The sequence below is a fragment of the Sander vitreus genome, chromosome 9 (assembly GCF_031162955.1).
Source record: "Sander vitreus isolate 19-12246 chromosome 9, sanVit1, whole genome shotgun sequence".
Taxonomy (NCBI): Eukaryota; Metazoa; Chordata; class Actinopteri; order Perciformes; family Percidae; genus Sander; species Sander vitreus.
In genome coordinates, this window is record NC_135863.1 from 9,543,924 (window position 1) to 9,562,608 (window position 18,685).

The 18,685-nt window shown below is 40.2% G+C and overlaps 1 protein-coding gene across 1 annotated transcript in view; it reads left to right on the forward strand.

Moving 5' to 3' along the window:
* Positions 1 to 18,685, forward strand: part of ano8b (anoctamin 8b) — a 38,797-nt gene that overhangs the window by 11,020 nt on the left and 9,092 nt on the right. The window contains exons 2-12 of the mRNA XM_078258633.1: positions 9,519 to 9,629; positions 10,466 to 10,598; positions 14,664 to 14,802; positions 14,933 to 15,029; positions 15,264 to 15,380; positions 15,536 to 15,663; positions 15,755 to 15,916; positions 16,016 to 16,168; positions 16,488 to 16,614; positions 16,820 to 16,875; positions 16,996 to 17,070. Coding sequence (XP_078114759.1) covers positions 9,519 to 9,629; positions 10,466 to 10,598; positions 14,664 to 14,802; positions 14,933 to 15,029; positions 15,264 to 15,380; positions 15,536 to 15,663; positions 15,755 to 15,916; positions 16,016 to 16,168; positions 16,488 to 16,614; positions 16,820 to 16,875; positions 16,996 to 17,070 — 1,298 coding nt within the window. The remainder of the gene's footprint in view (positions 1 to 9,518; positions 9,630 to 10,465; positions 10,599 to 14,663; positions 14,803 to 14,932; positions 15,030 to 15,263; positions 15,381 to 15,535; positions 15,664 to 15,754; positions 15,917 to 16,015; positions 16,169 to 16,487; positions 16,615 to 16,819; positions 16,876 to 16,995; positions 17,071 to 18,685) is intronic.

The following is an 18,685-nucleotide window of genomic DNA, read 5'->3' on the forward strand; positions in this document are numbered from 1 at the left end:
AAGAATGCACCTGAACACACCTCCCTGTTAGACCAGCACGTCTATTGGCTGACACATGGGCGCAGGTGCATTTGCTATTTAAACGACGTGGGCGCTTGACGGGAAATTGACAACATGGACGGTCTTAAACTAGCAAAGACACTTGCGTCGGGCTTTGCGCTGCGCCGGGTGCTAAATAGGGCCCCTAATCTCAGTTACATCATATACAGGTTGTTTTATCTCTCGAAACTAGCAGCCCGGCTCTGGGTATGGCAGTGTTGGTCGACCACTTTGGTCCAGACTGAAATAATCTCAACAACCAATGGATTGCCATTCATGGTCCCAGGATGATGCCTACTGACTTGGTGATCCACTTAGTGTTGACGAACTGACTGAAGAGCCGGTTAATTAACCCGACTCGTGTCACTGAGCCGGGAGAATCGAGTGCCATACATCAATGAACCGACTCACTCATTCGTGCCGTTGTGTGTAGCTGGTATTTTTCTGCTAGACTGCTACTGTGTGTGTAGTAATCTAGCTCATTAGCTCCTCCACTGGGGTGGTGGTGGTAGAATCAATCAGGAAATGGCCTAGACCGCGCACCAGGCTACTGAACGAGACCGAATGTAACCGTGCAACCGGCCGCTCGAGTCTAATGTAATCAAGCGGTGTCTTGGTTCTCGGCAAGTTTGAGTTATTAAGCAAGCCTTGTTTCTGGTGCATCTTAGATGATTGTGTTCATGGTAATTCACACATTATCGATGGGGAAGTACGTCACATACAAATTCACGTCATGTTATCTTGGTAGTTATGTTAAGTTAAATGTTTGTTACATGGTAGGTAGGCTGTCACGAGGAGACCACGCACCAGGCTACTGAACGAGACCGTAACCGTGCCTAGTGCATGAGTCTATGTAATCAAACGGGTGTCTAGGTTCTCTGCAAGTTTGAGTTATCAACTGATCCCAGAAGCCTTTATGTCTCGTGCATTTTAGAATTGTGTTCATGGAAATTCATAGGCTACATTAACAAGGGGAACGTATTATATCACATACAAATACACGTAATGTTATCTTAGTTGTTATGTTAAGTTAAATGTTTGAAGTGAATGTTGCTACATGCAGTTAGACTGTCACGAGAAGACCTCGCACCAGGCTACCGAATGTAACCGTGGCCATTACGTGAGTCTAGTGTCAGTCAGTATGAGTGTGTAAATAGTATGTCGAGACCGAATGTAACCGCAACCGCTCAAGTCTAATGTAATCAAGCGGTTTCTGGCGGGGGAAGTAAACACGCGATCACCACCCCCCCTGACATCAGAATAAACTTTTAAAGTGCCCATATTATGAAAAAAACACTTTTTCTGGGATTTGGGGTGTTATTTTGTGTCTCTGGTGCTTCCACACGCATACAAACTTTGAAAAAAAAAACATCCATGCTGTTTTGAGTGAGATACTGGTTTTTGAATGCCTTCAGTCTCAGGTGAACTGTTCAAAATCTGCACGGCTTTCTACATCACTAGCCAAAACGAGCTGGCTAACCGCAACCGTAGCATGCTAACGCTAGCATGCTACCTTGTTCTCAATGGCAAAGCACTGCTACAAGACACACAAGTTCACCATAATCTACAAAAGAACTACTTACATGTGCGCCCTTGTTTAGAATAAGTCTCCCGGCTAATCCTGCCTTGTAACTGACTGAAGTTGGAGAAACAGCCTTTCTTTTACTGTCTATGGAAACAGCTAGCTAACATGATCCTTACCTAGCTACTGCGCATGTAAGACTACAAACAAAGATAGTACAGAAGAAGAAATGTCTCACTCTGTAGCTGAAACCGAGACCTGAACACAGAGTGAAAAGAGCATCTGCAGCAGTGAGAGAGAGCTGTGCAGTACAACAAAAATATGATGTTTTTTGAAAATTAAACCATGTAAACCTATTCTGGTACAACCTTAAAATACAATTATGAACCTGAAAATCAGCATAGCCTAATATGGGAGCTTTAACTTTTCCAATACTTTAGTTTATGACCAAATACCTGCAAAACTATTAACATTCCCATCAGCCTCAGCTGTAATTTGTGTTTATGGTACATTCAATTAATATCATTCAGGCTGCAGTTACAAGCATCTGAGTGGGAAGAAACTTTTTTTGTCTTTCTGAGTCAGAGATATAGGGGATTTCTGACAGCTAACATGGTTGTAGACACTTAGTCTTATTTCTCTTTCTTTTACTGTTCTTAATTTAAAATACAGTTTAGTTTCCTTCATACTACTACACTCAAGCTGTTCTGTGTCAGTTGTAATTGGGATAAATGAGATTCTAAGACTATGTCAGCAGTTTTATTAATGGCTTTAAAAAGAAGTTTGTTAATTAGCAGCAGATCTGTTTGCAGGCTAATGGCAATACAGCTTTGAAACTTACAGGAAACTAGTTTGGATTCCATTTAAAAAAAAAAAAAGCATAACAGCTGATATTGAGCCTAGCTGGCTGTCATTTTTCTTTTAAAGGAAACTTGCAGCATGATCGTCTCCTTTAATGTCAGTATTTACTGAGAGATGCATTTTGGTACAGCTACTGATCACAACAAAAATGAAGTTTTGAAAAAAAAAACATGTACACAATGATGACAAATACCTCTAGAGAGTGAGAGAGCCTGAGTGAGAGGAAAGGCAGGAGAGCTGAGAGAAAGATTAAAGAAAGCATGGAGAGAAGGGACTGAGAGATTCTGCTCAGGGGGGCTAAGAGAGAGGATTTTGAATAAGATAAAGAGGCAGTGATGGTAGAAACAAAAAAGATATAGAGAGGAGAGAGAGAGACTGAGAGGTCCATGGTGTGGAAGAGAGGAGCATACGGAGGTGAAAGAAAGCGAATAGAGACAAGAAGGAGTGCCCTGCTGCAGCGGGAAGAGGGGGCTTTCATATTATCTAAAACACATCTGTGTGTGCAGCTGCCATTGGAAAAGAGAGATGCAATGTGGAATTGGGAGTGTTTGTGTTTGTCGATTTGGTGCCAAAATATATTCAGACTGTGTACCTTGCATTAGCAGAGTGCAGCAGTAAGGTGGCCGTTGCGACAAGCAATATATAGTAGTCAGTGTTTGGAAGCTGGAGAAAGCAGGATTGAGGGAGAAAGGGACAGATAAGAGGAGAGGTGGGTTATGGTTTGCTTCTTTCTCTCAAGACATGTAGGCTGCAAATGCAGAATCCACAGCTTGATTCACATAATCTTAACAGGTGGAACGGTCTGATTTGGTACTTATTTCAGACATTTCAGCTGCATGATTTGATGACTCAGCATACACGTCGTTGCTGCACCTCTCTCTATATGTTCAGTGATGGGATGTTTTTTGTTTCCGTCTGCATGTCTTTGTGTTTTTTACTATATTTGCGTCTCTGTGTGTAGTGTGTGTGTTTGGGGAGTTGGGAACAGGTTTGAAAGGGCACTGTCTGTCCGTAGTGTTGCCTTGTGGTCCAGTGTGGCTGGGTGTGGACTCGTCTGTACAGGATGGCAATATACAGAGTCGGGGATGGAAATTATTCTAATTAAGGAAATTGTTGGGTGTTTGAACCTGATTAGGCTATCTGTGCCACTTACTGATGTAATTGTTCTAATAGGGTCATTTGTTTCATTCTCATTCTTCATACTCAGTAGATGTGACAATGGGAATGTTTTCTTCCGGTCTTATTTTTATTTGCTACATTCCCTCATTGTCTCTTGGGACAATTCTGTCAGTATCTCTGTTTTTCATTACATTATATCTGTGTGTTTGCGTCTGTCTATCTGCCTCTCTATTAGACTGGCTAACTAAGAGTCGAAATGACTCGCTACTGAGAAGATACATTCTGCTCTAGTCTCCAGCCTCCTAGAAAATACACTCTGTTGCTAAGCATATTGAGTAAAGGCATCTTTACCTAGAGGTGCATTTGAAAGTACAAATCCTCAGCATCACACCAGTGCGGTAAATCTGCACTGCAGGCCTCAGAAAGTGAAAAGGGGGGAATATTTTGTCTCACAAATGTGAGCTCTAGCTAGGTATTAAGGTGCTGCTGTTAACAGCTGGTCCAGACAGGCAGCAAAGGGAAAGTATTTTGTTTATTTTGATGTGATGTGAACCCACGATAAAGTAACAATCTATTCCACTTATGCTGTTCTACACACATACTACTTTTGTGTTCTCCTTTTTTGTGCAAAAAGGGCTTTTGTCAGGAGAAGTGGTCATCTGATTACACCTGTAATTTTAGAACACTGGTGGTGACTCAGCAAACATGCTGCTGTCTCATGATTGCATACTTTGTTAAACACACTTTATGCCTGGTCTAAATCCAGACAATATGATAACATGTTTTCAGAACTAGATGCTTATAATATGTTCTAATATCTTACTTGTGTTATCCTATTACTGCTAATACCATGTGTTCACAGAAAAAAAGTCCTCTATTCTGTTAGAAGTGATGTGTTTTACATCTACTGAAGCAACAACAGCAGTTTACTTGGAATAAGGCAGATTAAATGTACAGTATGAAGCTGCAGTGAGTGGCCCCTGCAAAACACTAAAGCAATTACTGCTAATCACCAAACTGGTTGCCAGAAAAAACAAGAATCTTGCAGGTTATCACTAAGACCAACACATTTTCTTTCCGTTAAGCACCATAGCCTACTGCTACTTGTGTCGCCAAGACTTTCTTCAGGAATATAATGTGGATTTAATAACTCGAAAATAGATATCTATAATGTAATATTTTTATACTGTTAATGTGTAGTCTGCAAATATCCTACATCATGTTTTAGGTCCTGTAGGTTTGTAGTACAAAGTGTTGTGTTTAGTCACAGTTGTGTTTTTCTTTATTTCTCATCAACAAGGTTAGAATTGCTCATTAAGGTTTTCTATATTTCTGCTGCTCTCTCACAGCATCGCTGCATTATCTTTATGAAGTGGTTAGTTTTTATATAATAAAGAGAAAGCAAGGTAAATTCATCATCTACTTCATTCCTTCATGGAAGAGAAACAATAAAACGATTTGTTGATGGAAAAGCACATTTTCCCACATTCAAAGCCACATACAGTTCATCATCTGATTCATCATTTCATTTAAGTTCCATAAGAGGACAAAATATGTTTACTGAAATAATTTAATAAATCATTTTTGCCAGTCAATAGGAGGACGTGCGTATGTGACTTAGGAACAAAAATTGTCCTGGGTGTGTTTTCAGTAATATCAAGTCAGATCTACTCTCCTCAGCTAGAAATACAAAACGTGATGTTGAACCAATTAGCATTCCCAAAGCATTCCTCATATGTATTCTTTAGACCCGACCTAAACTTTTGCTGCAGCTGCTTAAAGATTGACTCCAAATCATTACCCCTACTTGACTGAGTAACATCTTCAATGTTGACCTTTAGCCAAGCAAAAAGACCAAAGAGTTGTCAAACAAGCTCACACAGACAGCGAAGACAGTGAATGCATCGTCAAGTCTTTCCTTAAGTGTCTGCGACCTTCATTTTAGAGCTCACGCACATGCATATAGACAAATATCTGTGCGCGCACACACACACACACACACACACACACACACACACACACACACACACACACACACAACCACAGAAATGCTTCAGAGAGCAACTGAGATCACAGAGAGACACCCTGCTTGTTATGCCTGCCTGGCTGCTGTCTGATAAGCGTTAGCCCCAAAGCAGCTGTCTCACTGTGAAGACCTTGAGTAATATAGGATTTATCTGTATCACTGCTAGTCCTGGGCCAACCTGTTCAGTGGTGCCCTGGTTTCTGTTACATGACTAATAGGTGTTTTCAAACTCAGAACTTGTCTTATTTTGACAACATATGTGACATTTGGGATCACTGTTCTATGTTATTGCTAGAATATTATTTACAGAAAACTATCTTTGAACATTTTAAACTTCTTACTTAACTTCAACTCCAACTATTTAAACACAACTAAATATGTTTTTCATGGTACAATCAGTCATACACTGCATGTACGTACGTATGTATGTGAAGAACACTGATGAGTTAAAAGCCATCAATGCAAATTGATTAGCATTAATAAATCAACCACATAGGGGGAGATAGAGATAATGAAAAGCAAATTAGTTGAAATTAATTAAGAAGGATTGTAAAAATGGGCGGATTAAATGATTAACCTGTAAAAAAAAAAAATCCTACAAAGTGACAAAGCCACAGATAATTAGCACCTGTACTTCCCCTCAGCTCTTTGGGGCTCTATAACTTCTTTTAACTCATTGTTTTGGGGTTTCCGGCCCACAACTGGCTGTTTGGGTCAGTCTTACTGCTCACAGTCAGCAGGCAGCTGTTTTCTGAAGAAAAACTCTGTACAGTACCAAACAGCAGACACACAATAAGTGACTAGGATGGTCAACATAATGGAGCATTTCCCTGATAAAGAATAAGATATTTCCTTCAGGAGTTGGCGGAGACCAAAAACAGAGCTTATAAATTAAAGCATTGTTGAAGTGGTGAAACCAATCTTCTGGCTGTTCCAGGAGTGTGTGTGTGTGTGTGTGTGTGTGTGTGTGTGTGTGTGTGTGTGATTGTGTGTGTTGCCCTCAGTGATGAATACAGGTCTCATTAGAATTGCTGTCATGTCGCAGCACTGCCTGCAGCACTGCTTCTAAAGCACAGTGGAGCGGCCAGTCAGATTTCAGTATCTAGGAGTACCACTCGAGATTACAGAAAGTCAAATATACCTTGCTCTGTTTCCTGTTCGGCCCGTTAGGATGTTTGAAAATGTTCTTCAGAGAGGAAGAGCAGTGTGGAACCAGATTAAGTTGTCACAACCTCTTTGTAAGTACTGAAGAGGAATACCTTAAATAGTAATGCTACCTCTAAGTCAAGGTCTGTTTGCAAGTACAAGTTTGTAACTCCAACATGTTTTGATTTATCTTGACAGAAAATATCTTCTGCAAAATGTGTTAGGTTGAAATTTTGGAAAAGGAAGATGGGTCCTTCGATTTACTGGTATTTGGTTGGGTCCTCTCTGTGTCTAGGCTCGCATTTCTTCTTTACTTTATTTTAAGTAGAACCTTTTAGGTTAGAACCATGGTGCTTTCCAGAGAGGACATGACAAGATGAGGAGATAGGACTGTTAAAATATGATTATAAAAGAGAATATTAAAATAAGATAAATACAGAAGGATAATATTATAAATTACATAAGACAGCCAAATTATAACTCAGCCATAATACAAGGCTAATAAATAAAAAACTGAGTTAAAGAAGATACTTAAATATCAATATTGCTTTCTCATTAGCTCTAAACGAATGCAACATCTGAGGAACAAAAAACATTTAGGCAATGCTATAAAAAATGGATTTTGAGGCATGATTTAAAGCTGCATTAATTGACTTGGTATACTTGACATAGTATCACATAATAAAACTATTTTGGTGAATTTGTTAGCAAACTGTTGCCTATTTGCACATCCAGCAGACTGAGCAACATTAGCATTCCTTTGGCGTTGAGCTTCTGGCTGACATTCACTCTATTTTTTTATATTTTAGCTCTGGTTTGGTCTTTACAAACTCTTGACAAATATATCTGGCTCTTAAGGTGCTACAGTAAATGCTCCACTGTGTTCACCAGCTAGTTGCTACTTTTCTGTCTGTGTTTGGCGATGGACAGGTAGCATACAGTGGGTTTATTACAGCTTTTTAGCTGATAACAGCTGCCTGCTGTGGCTGAAAATGAGGTTGAGAGTGGAGTTATGGGCCAGAAAACCAATACATTGATCCAAAATAGATTAAAAGTCTCTGTAGGTCTGAAGGTTACTGCAGAGTTTGGTGATAATTTTATGATGGTTTCTTACTACTAGTGACCCCTTTCAATTACACCTAGTAATTTGCTCCATTGGTTATGTAAAATGATTGATCGGTGTAGCTTTAAAAACATCAGACCTATTTTTTCCTGAAAATAAGCCAAACAATGTGCTTGCAGCTGTTGAAAATCACATAGTGACTTAGTTCGTGCAGCACCTTTATGTTGTATGTTGGTGCAGTGCTTATACACATACATACAGTACTGTAAACGTAAAAAAATTGTATATTCTCTGGATAAGGCTGGTTTCCGGGAAGACCAACTCTGTTCCGGGAAGTAGAGGGACACACTAAACAGCAGCACAATGATGTTTTTATGTGACAAGTGTTTATTGGATTCACAGAACACGCAGAGATACTGAGTGATTTACAGCATCATGCTAGTAGTGGTGATGTCATGGTTAAATTTACAGCCTGCTATGACTGTGACTTTCGTGGGCGTGCATGTGTGTGCATTCACTTTTCTATCCATGTAAGCAATACGTACACCAGTTGTAGGATGTACATTGACTTCCTGTGTAGGATGATAACTTTCATATTTTGGTTTTCCATTCATAGAGATCAAACGTTTTCTATTGCTTTCAAATATATAAGAACAAACAATTAGTATATTCTTGGATGAATTCTGTGATACTAAACGTGCCTGTGTGTGATCTCAGATCTGTAAAGTGCCCCAAGTTCCGGCTCCTCTGACGCTCCATGCCTCAGTGATCACAGGGCCGTTGTGGGACGGGCATTCTCTCCAGGCTGCTGTCGTTATTATTCAGGACCCGGGAAATGGTTTTCACAAGCTGTCCTCTAACAGCTGAGCAGGGTCTGGGGTTAAACTGGTTACAGAATCACTTGGCACTGCTGCCCTTCTGAAGAGCACATCAGTGGGAATATGAGAATCTAGGTCAATGACAGATAAATGAGGTGTCAAAAATAAAGTTCATTGGAGCTTGGATAATAAAATTGCAGATGTTTTTAAAACATTTCCATGACGTAACAGTATTCAATCTAGAAGAAACATATATTGTGCGTTATTTTCCTTCAGACTGCTGCATCAAAGGCGACTGTGTTATAATGTGACATTACTGTGTGGCTACAGTAGAGCTATTTTTAGTGTTGACTTCAGGAATAGAGACAAGGTAATTCTACACAGGAGCTAAATTCACAGCTCTATAGTCAAAATTTCTACGTATCATGTATCATGTTTATTCACGCTTATATGTGGGCGTCCCTGAGACTCAGGACATACATGTACAGTATGACACAGAGAGTAACACAGAGAGAAAGCTGCACTTACATGTGTTGAGTTGATTGAGTGTCTTGTGTGCGTATGTGACAATTTAGAGAGTGTGGACAATGTGTGGCCTCTGGTCTTGGCAGGGCAGGGTTAGCTCTGTCAGTCTCATGTTGTGAGGCAAAGGGGTGTGACATTTAAATCTGTCCCTTCGAGAAGGACGATTTCGTGTGTGTCTGTTTTTCTGTGTGTGTGTGTGTGTGTGTGTGTGTGTGTGTGTGTGTGTGTGTGTGTGTGTCAGGGCAGCGGTAAGAGTTTTAGAGGGGGTTTGCAGAAAATGTTAAAAAGGTCATTGCTCTTTACACTGTTTCACTTTGAAAAGGTGATTCTCTCTTTCTCTCCCCCTGTGTGTCTCTATCCCCCTCTGTCTGTCTGTCTGTCTGTCTGTCTGTCTCTCAGATAAGTTGTTTGGAAAGCGGCTGCTGCAGGCTGGGAGACACATCATGTCTCATAAGTCTTGGATGAAAACGGTGCCCACGGAGAACTGTGATGTCCTCATGACATTTGCAGGTCAAGCACTTACACACACTCACGTGTTTGTCTTTTATATATATTATACTCTTTTCTATACCAGAAAGTACTTGGCATTTTGGCTTGAAAAGTTTATAATTGGCTAATAATTTCAGCTCCATAAACACAAACAAGTCTTGACCCTCAGACAGCCCTTGAGGAAGGAACTTTCCAGTTGTTCCTCACACACACACATATGTAAAAATACAAGAGCACACACACAGACACACACACAGCACACACACAGACACATTTGCATTATACAATTTAACACAAATTTGATATGAAACATCCTTTGATTTTGATGCTCCAACATTCACTGCAGCTCCACAAAGTGTTGAATGTGATCTTATTCCATAATTTCATTCTGAATTTGTGTTATGATTATAAAGCTGTACATTTAACTTTTCATTTTGCAGGCAAGGAAGAAAGCAATGCTCTTTTATTTGTTTTTATTTCTCCCATTTAAATTAATTAATAGATTATTGTTTATCTCTTAAAAAACACAGAGATCCCAACGCTGAGCAGTAGGGATCAATACAATTACTATTGATAATAAAGATGAAGATCATGACTACAACATTGATCATCCTACTTCACTTAACTTTCTTAGCCATAGCCCGAAGAACAGAGAAAATGCTTTATGAGCAGTTTCAATCTCTGAACAAGCTGAGAAAGCATGAGAAGAGAAGTGTTTGTTAGTAATACTCTTTACCTCCAGCTGCTGCTCAGGAATAAATACTGTAGTACAAGACTGTGGGAGTACTCCGGCAGCTCCCCTGTACAATGATGCGTGGGTATGGTTGTAAATGTATTTTATACTTTTCCTGCCACAGACACTACAGATGACCACACATTGCTATGGCTACTGAACCACATCCGGCTGGGAATCCCAGAGCTCATCATCCAAATACGACATCACAAGCACACACGAGTCTACGCATTCTTCGTCACTGCTACATATGAAAAGTAAGGACTCTCTACAAAGGTTTTCTATTGTTAGCAACGCATTTTCGCAATGGTGTATTTAGTCATGATCTTATTAATCTGCCATTTCTTTAAATTAATTGAGTGTTTGTTTTTACTATAAAATGTCAGAAAATTGTGAAAATGTTCATCACAGTGTCCCAGACCACAAGGTGACATCTTCAAATGTCTTGTTTTGTCCAAAACATATTCAGTATATATTCAATTAATAATAACATTAGCAGCAAATCCTCACATAATTAAGAGTATGAAAAATAAAAGAAGGAAAATATTAGGGTACAATATCGCATGGGCAATGCATGCACAGAACAGCCAATAGGAACTCTCTCTCTCTCTCTGAAATGACCTGTGATTGACCAAAGTCCCTCGTCACGGGCTAGATTATCTAAAGCCTGGAAACAGAGCCAAGAGGAGGTGCAGAAGTCTAGTTTTCTCTCAGACCACAGTTTGACTCTTTCTTGCCCAATTAGAGGTGGAAATCAATACCATTCTTGTGTCTGTTAAATGTGAAGCTACTGTCAGTTAGATTAGTTTAGCACAAAGACTGGAAACAAAGGGAAACAGCTGAACTGGCTCTGTCCGCAGTTAACAAACTTAGCCTACCAGCACTTTTAAAGCTTACTAACATATCTTGTTTGTTTAATACACACAAAGACTTCCAGTTTAGCTTCATGTTTATGCTATGTTTTATGCTAAGCTAAGCTAACTGTCCACTGTACCTTCATGTTTAGCGTACAGATATGAGAGTGGTAGCCTACATTAATCCTCTCATCTATCTCTTGGCAAGAAAGTAAATAAACATGTTTCCCAAAATGTCAAACTATTCCTTCAAACTGATTACCTTATTTCCAGACGTATAAAGATACCTCCTTTTGATAGCTTTAGCTGAACAATATTCCAACTTTTCCTAACAAATCTGAAAACGCTGTGGGATTTCGTCCTTGCTGTCATGTCCATGACCTGCTACAGGTACAATAGTGCTACTATTACTGCTGTTTTAACTGTTGCTGTGTGAATTAATCACCCTGTCTCACGCTGGAAACAACACAGGCAAGAAGCTACAGCAGTAACTTTTCTCAACAGAGACAAAAAATATAAACTGCCAAATGAATAATGCAGTATATCACTGCTTCTTCTAGAACTGTAGTTTAAGGTTTAGTTTTTTTTAAATGCTACTACTTTTAAGACAAAAATATCCTGGCTGTTCTGTGCTAGTGTCAAATTTTACCTTAGTTTATTGTTGTATTATATTTAGCTGCAGCTATAGTAAGCACAGTAGCTCATACACAGTGAATCATTAGTGAGGATGCCTGGTTTACTGTATCAGCACCACTGCTCTGCTTCTGGCTGCAGGTTATTTAAAATGTTGCAGAAGGTTAGAGTCTAAACAGTATGGATTGTATTTACTCTGATTACACTGCCCAGACACAGTCTCTTGTTTGGAAAATATCCCCATGGGAATTGGGGATGAGCCCAGGGTCATTTTAATCTTAGCATTGACTTTGGTGTATAAATACTGAGAAATACAATCCAGGGGATAAGGGTGTCACTCGCTGTTCCATATTGCATTTCACCTCTTGACGTGTCCTCTCTGCTGACTGTGCATTTAACAACGGGCCTCTCAAGAGTCTCTCAACCAAACCTTTTTACCAGTGAATGGAATAGGAATAGACAGATGGCGCAAAGAGAGAACAAGAGAGAAAGAGAAGGAAGTGAAGTAGAAAGACAAAGAGAAAACAAAAGGGAGGGTAATGTGGTAGGAGGATGAGGAGAGCGTGCTTTCTGAAAGTGTGCCAGTGGGTTTCAAATGGAATGCTCGAGTAAAATGATTGCTGTGTGACACGAAGCGCACTCTCCTCTCTTTTTCTTTCTCTACACACACACACACACACACACACACACACACACACACACACACACACACACACACACACACACACACACACACACACACCTGCTGTTAGATAGGTTGACCTACATTTCATGTGATAGAAAAGATAACCCAGAAAGTGTTCCATCCTTTCAAACTCACCTTGAATTTTACATACTAAAGCGGTGATCATTTTCCTTTTAATCCCTCCTATGTGAGAATACCAGCTGAGGACTCTAGGTGTGTTAGCTGTCAAATGTAGGCTTGTTTTATATTATCCTATCAGCTGAAATGGCGAAATGCTCCTTCTTCTATATGTTTTGTTTTGAAAGAGAGATGTAGAAAATCTGGGTAGGAGATCAAAACAGCTGAGGTCACAGATTAAGTGCTGCTATTTGTGGTATTTTCAGAAAGTCTCCATTCATTGCTTTGAAAACAACGGTAACAGAAAGTACAAATGTAGCATTTAACATACTCAGACAGTAAATGTCCTCCTCCTCCTCCTCCTCTTTTCATAGCTGGCATACTATCCATTACTCATGTCTCAGCTCTGAGTGGGCACTTTACAGCATGCCGTCCAGATCTGCTGAGTTTCTACATTACGTCTGATAGATATTTGCTAAATTAGCATAAACCTTACGTGCAGTGCTCTTTCATAGCAGGAATCTGCTTTTTTACAAGGTTAGCTTTGTCCACACATTCCCTTTGACTGTGTCTCCTAATTAAGACTCCTTGTATTTGGGGGGAAAGAGTGTAAAAGGTGATAACGTTTTTGATTAAATAAGAAAGGGGGAATCTCATCAAGATTCCTGGCAGCAGCAGGAGCTACGCACCTCTGAAAGGCCTTTCAGTTATTGGCTTAGATTACTAAACAGTTGGTTTAAATAGAAGCCTGTTTTTTTTCTCAGACAAGGACCTTTATCGTGATGGTGCTGCACACTAAGCAGTATTCAGCGGTGATACTGAAGCTTACACCTCACATTTCTGCTGTAATCCATCATGGTGCTGATCGTACTTCACTGTACTGCCCTGTGCTGCATGATGGATGGATGTTACAGGCCTACCTAGGCTGTGCTCCTATATAAACTATATATACATGTACATGTGACAAAGAGAGGTGAGCTGTCTGCCTGGAAGGAACAGAGGGCGTGGTGCTGCATTATTACTGCGATTTCAGCACAAAGCCGCCGTGAAGGACAGAAGGAGAGGAGAAGGGGGTGATGGGATAAAGGAGGAGGAGGGGGAGAATGAGACAAAGGAGAGGATAAAGAGTAGACAGAGTGGCTGGAGAAAGGAGGAGGAGAAGGGAGGAAGAGAGGAGACATGGAGTAAGGGCTGATGGGAAATGAGATGATGAGAGTGATGGGGTTAAAGCATTAGAGGAGAGTTCAGATGACTTTAACACTATGAAGGACAATCCATCTCTGCTAATGTTATTTTTTGCTGTTGTTTTTTTTAATCCAATTAAGAAACTGGCTGAATACACTGTGGTCATTTCCAGCAAAATGTAAAATGTTGTCTACGCAGCTAGATATTTGTTCAGCTATCCACAATAGAACTGCCACTATTGTTTTCATTATTTATTCAGCCACTGATCTTTTTTGACAAATGTATTAATAGTTGATTCAATAAAAATGTCATAAAATAGTGAAAGATGTCCATCACAATTTCCCATTGCACATAAGGAAATCTTGATATTGCTTGTATTGTCCAACTAACAGTCCAAATGCCAAAACGATCACGTTTACAATGATATGAAACAGAGGAAAGCCGCAAATCCTTACATTTGAGGAGTTGGAAGTAGAGAAAGTTTGGCCATTTTGCTGAATAAATAACATAATCGATTATCACAACTGTTGTTGATTAAAGTAAACATTAAAAATGAACTTTCAGGATGTAGGTACAAATCCCTCAAAGTCAAAGAACAAGTTTATTAAAAATTAAATATTCAACAATCGTGCTGGGAAAAGTCCACTGTTGAAAAGGGAAGAGGTACCAACTTTATAATGACGGATGATCTGATAATCTGAAGATCTAAATAATTTGAAAAACAACACTGCGCTGTTACTACCACTACTGTTCTCTCCAACATCATAGATTGAAGACATCTAATACTCTGTAACACCATCAGAGGGTGGATTTGTTGTTGTTTGAGGTCTCTCGTTGTTGTCCTGCAGTTTGTTGCGAGGTGCTGAGGAGATAGGGCTGAGGAAAGCTGTGAAGCCCGAATTTGGTGGAGGAACACGAAACTACTCCTGTGATGAGGACTACATCTATGAGAACATCGAGAGCGAGCTGTGTTTCTTTACTTCACAGGTTAGTATCAGCGCACGCACACACACACACACACACACACACACACACACACACACACACCCACACACACGCAAGTAAATATGCTGTCAAGAAATCACCTGAAATTACTCTCTCCTCACATTCGCTGCAGGAGAGGCAGAGCATCATTAAACACTGGCTAGACAATCTACGTGCCAAACATGGGGAGGTGCTTCATAATATCAACTTCCTGGAGGGCCAGCCAATTAGTAAGTTGCATCCTTTATCAGCACACTGTGTGATATTTGTCTTTATTAAACAGAAGGCAGTTCTTTGGCAGGTTTTGGAAATAATCCCTCAGTTGGTTTGGGTTTAAAATGATTGGAAGCATTATTGTGATGGATTTGATGGTTTAATGTCGCTGATAGGTTTCTCTAAGTAGCTAATAAATCTAAAGTAATTTTAACTTACTTTGTTTTATGTTTTTTTTTTATTCTCTGAAGTCCCGGAGCTGAGTGCGCGAGGTGTGATCCAGCAGGTATTTCCTCTCCATGAGCAGAGGATCCTCAGTCAGCTGATGAAGTCCTGGGTCCAGGCTGTTTGTGAGAAACAACCTTTAGGTTAGTAGAACATGATATTTCCTGATATGCCTAACACTAACAACAACATAAGAAAGTACTTTTGATGTAGTTTGCTCTTGTTTCTATCCTCTAAGAGTCATAATACCTGTGTAATATTATCCTTCTAATTTGTCATTTTTCACTTGTGTTTACAGATGATATCTGTGACTACTTTGGGGTGAAGATTGCCATGTATTTTGCCTGGCTGGGATTTTACACCACTTCTATGTTATATCCTGCTGTGATCGGCTTCGTGCTGTGGATGCTCACTGAGTCGGATCAGGTGAGGAGAGAACCTATCGTAGCCTCAAACAACTTAAATCACCAACCACCAAAAATGAAGTCTGTGTGTCTGTGTTTTTGTGTTGCTTCAGACGAGCCGTGACATCTGCTGTGTGGTGTTTGCACTGTTCAACGTGGTGTGGGCCACTCTGTTTCTGGAGCGGTGGAAGAGGAGGGGGGCTGAGCTGGCATTCAAGTGGGGAACACTGGATACGCCGGCTGAATCCCTGGAGGAACCACGGCCTCAGTTCCGGGTGAGATAAACAAAAACTCGGACTCCTTCCATCTTCCTATCCCCTTTTTTTTTCAGGCCCTTTCATGCTCTCTCTTTCTCTCTCCCTCTCTCTCGGCAGGGAGTGAAGCGCTGCAGTCCCGTAACAGGATGTGAGGAGTTCTACTATCCTCCGTGGCGGAGGCGTGTATTCAGGTGGCTGGTCAGCCTGCCCATCTGTATCCTCTGTCTCTGCTTCGTCTTCATGGTCATGCTCATCTGCTTTGAGCTGCAGGTCAGACAGCTGTCAGCATCTGTTTGCTACGTGTCCTGCTTGTATAAATTTAGCAATAATAGTTTAGATGGTAAAAATCTCTTTACCCTGCATCTGTCCTTGTTTAGTTTCGTCAAATTTCTTTTATGGGTGGATGTAATGATGCAGCAAGCCTGTTAAACATCTACAGGCTGTGGGTGAAACTTGATGCAAATAAAACCAAGAGAAAATATATAAATACCTCCTCCTTTAAAATGTTGTGAACACATCTGCTATGAACGCCCCCTGATGCTTTTGTCTCAGAGGTGAAGAGTAAAAAGCTGCCATTGTGTCTCTGCAGGAGTTTGTGATGGGGATCAAGGAAATGCCTCGGCTAGCTCGCTTCATCCCGAAAATCATGCTAGCTATCACTGTGACTGCATGTGACGAGGTGTACAGGAAAATCGCTTGCTGGCTCAATGACATGGGTGAGAGTCAAGCTTCCAGATATATCCACATCTACATTCAGAGCAGTTCATCTCTTAATAGATCATCTTTCATCTGAGAATCTTGAACACTTCTCGTGGATCTTTAGTAATCCCTTGTAAACTCTAATTAGGAATTACTTTCAATTTTACTATATATTACATTGTTTACGAGTGGTAAGGGGTGATTCATATTGTTTCTCCACAGAAAACTATAGACTCCAGAGTGCCTATGAGAAAAATCTCATCATCAAAATGGTTCTTGTGAGTGTATTTTCATTACATAATATCTAAACTACCCATGTGATTTAGAAACTTTTTTTTAAACGTTCCTGTTCACACAGATTTCTTCTTAATGACACCTGGCATTTCTTTCTCTTACAGTTTCAGTTTGTAAATTCTTATCTCAGCCTTTTTTACATTGGATTCTACCTCAAAGACATTGAGCGCCTGAAAGAGGTAAGAAACATCCCAGCTCTGATGTTCCTCTGTCACGCCTTATCCTCAGTAATTCATTTGGCCTCCAACATCTGTCATTCTTCCATAATTCCCATAACCATCCATCTGCACATCTCATCCATTTGTCCATCTGTGGAAGATGCTGCTGGTGTTGTCCCTGTTAAGGAGTCTGCAGCGGCAGGTCCGGGTCAATCTGCTTCCTTACCTCTTCTTCAAGATCCAGATGCTTGTGGTCTCTGTTCCGTGGTTCTTCAGGGCTTTACTCAAGTCCAAAGTATGATCCCTGTATATCCATTGTCTGGGAAACAGGTCAAAGTTCAATTTCTGACCAACTGGGTCTTAACCTTGCATGCTCCGTGCCGATCGCGACATGAACTTGAACTACCAACCTGCTTTGTATAAAATGTTACAGTGTGTGTTTTGATTGTCTGGTGAAAACCGTGCAAGCGTTCAAGAAGATTCAAAACCAATTAAATATTTTAAAATGTAATCACGTCAAATATAATCGTGTTTTTCCTGCTTCACAACAACTCCAAATTTTGGAGACACATGGCTTTCACCAGACAGAAATGATAGATGGGCGGTGTGATGCGATAGAGAATTTAAAATGTAGCGGTCAGAAGATAATGTTTGATTGTTTCAATGATTGTTTTTTATTTCTGACTGATTGAGTACAAATTGTGCCTCCTCGCCTGCATATATGAGCATCATTTCTAGTTACAATAGTTGAGAGGTTTTGCCTTTTTTTTCCTTTGACATGGGAATGTGGAGTCAATGTGGATTTTTTTTATTGGCCTTTTTCTTTCGTGCAGTTTGTGGGAATTGTTTTTCCGATACAACTCTCACCACTCGTACCTTAATTTCTCACTCTGTCTGCCACTTCATTGAGCTTGTCATATTCCGTTAACATCGCCTGACTTCCATGTCTGATTCCCAACCAGCCCAGCTTCTGCAAACATTTGTCACGGCATATTTACTTTTTGCTAAATAATCATTCCACTTACAACTGCATTACAACACAAGGGTTAAATAGCATTGAAAGATATAAGCCGACAGGATTATGCTTAATTCATTTCCATAGGCCTACTACAAACCAATAGCTGTCAAAGGTAGAGTGTAGTCTAGCCAACTGGTGTAGTCTAGGGGTATCACAATTTCGATTTTAAAATCGAAAATCGATCGAAATGAGCTTTCGATTTTGACTATTGAAATCAGAAGCAGGTTTGGCGATTCCCCTAGTATTTTTCTCTCTCCACCCCCACCTACTTGTACACGTCCGAAGAAAAGATCTGTGCCTGTTGATTTGTTCTTCAGACAGTGTGCGTTCCATTTGTACTCGGAACTCGGATTTTCCGAGGTCAAAGTCAGAAAACACGCCCCCTGACCTTGGATTTCCGAGCTCAGAACTTGAACCTGATGCTGCAATTCTTAGTATGCGTATCCTCTGGGTGTATATTAAAGGACTGCTGAAGATGGACTCACTGCTCAGTTTTGTGTGTTAAAGGATTATTCTGGTTTATTACAACTTGGGTTCTATTTTCATAGTTTTGGCCAACAGTTTTGACAATATTTACTTGCTGAGATCTGGAAACAAAGCAACATTACTACAATAAAG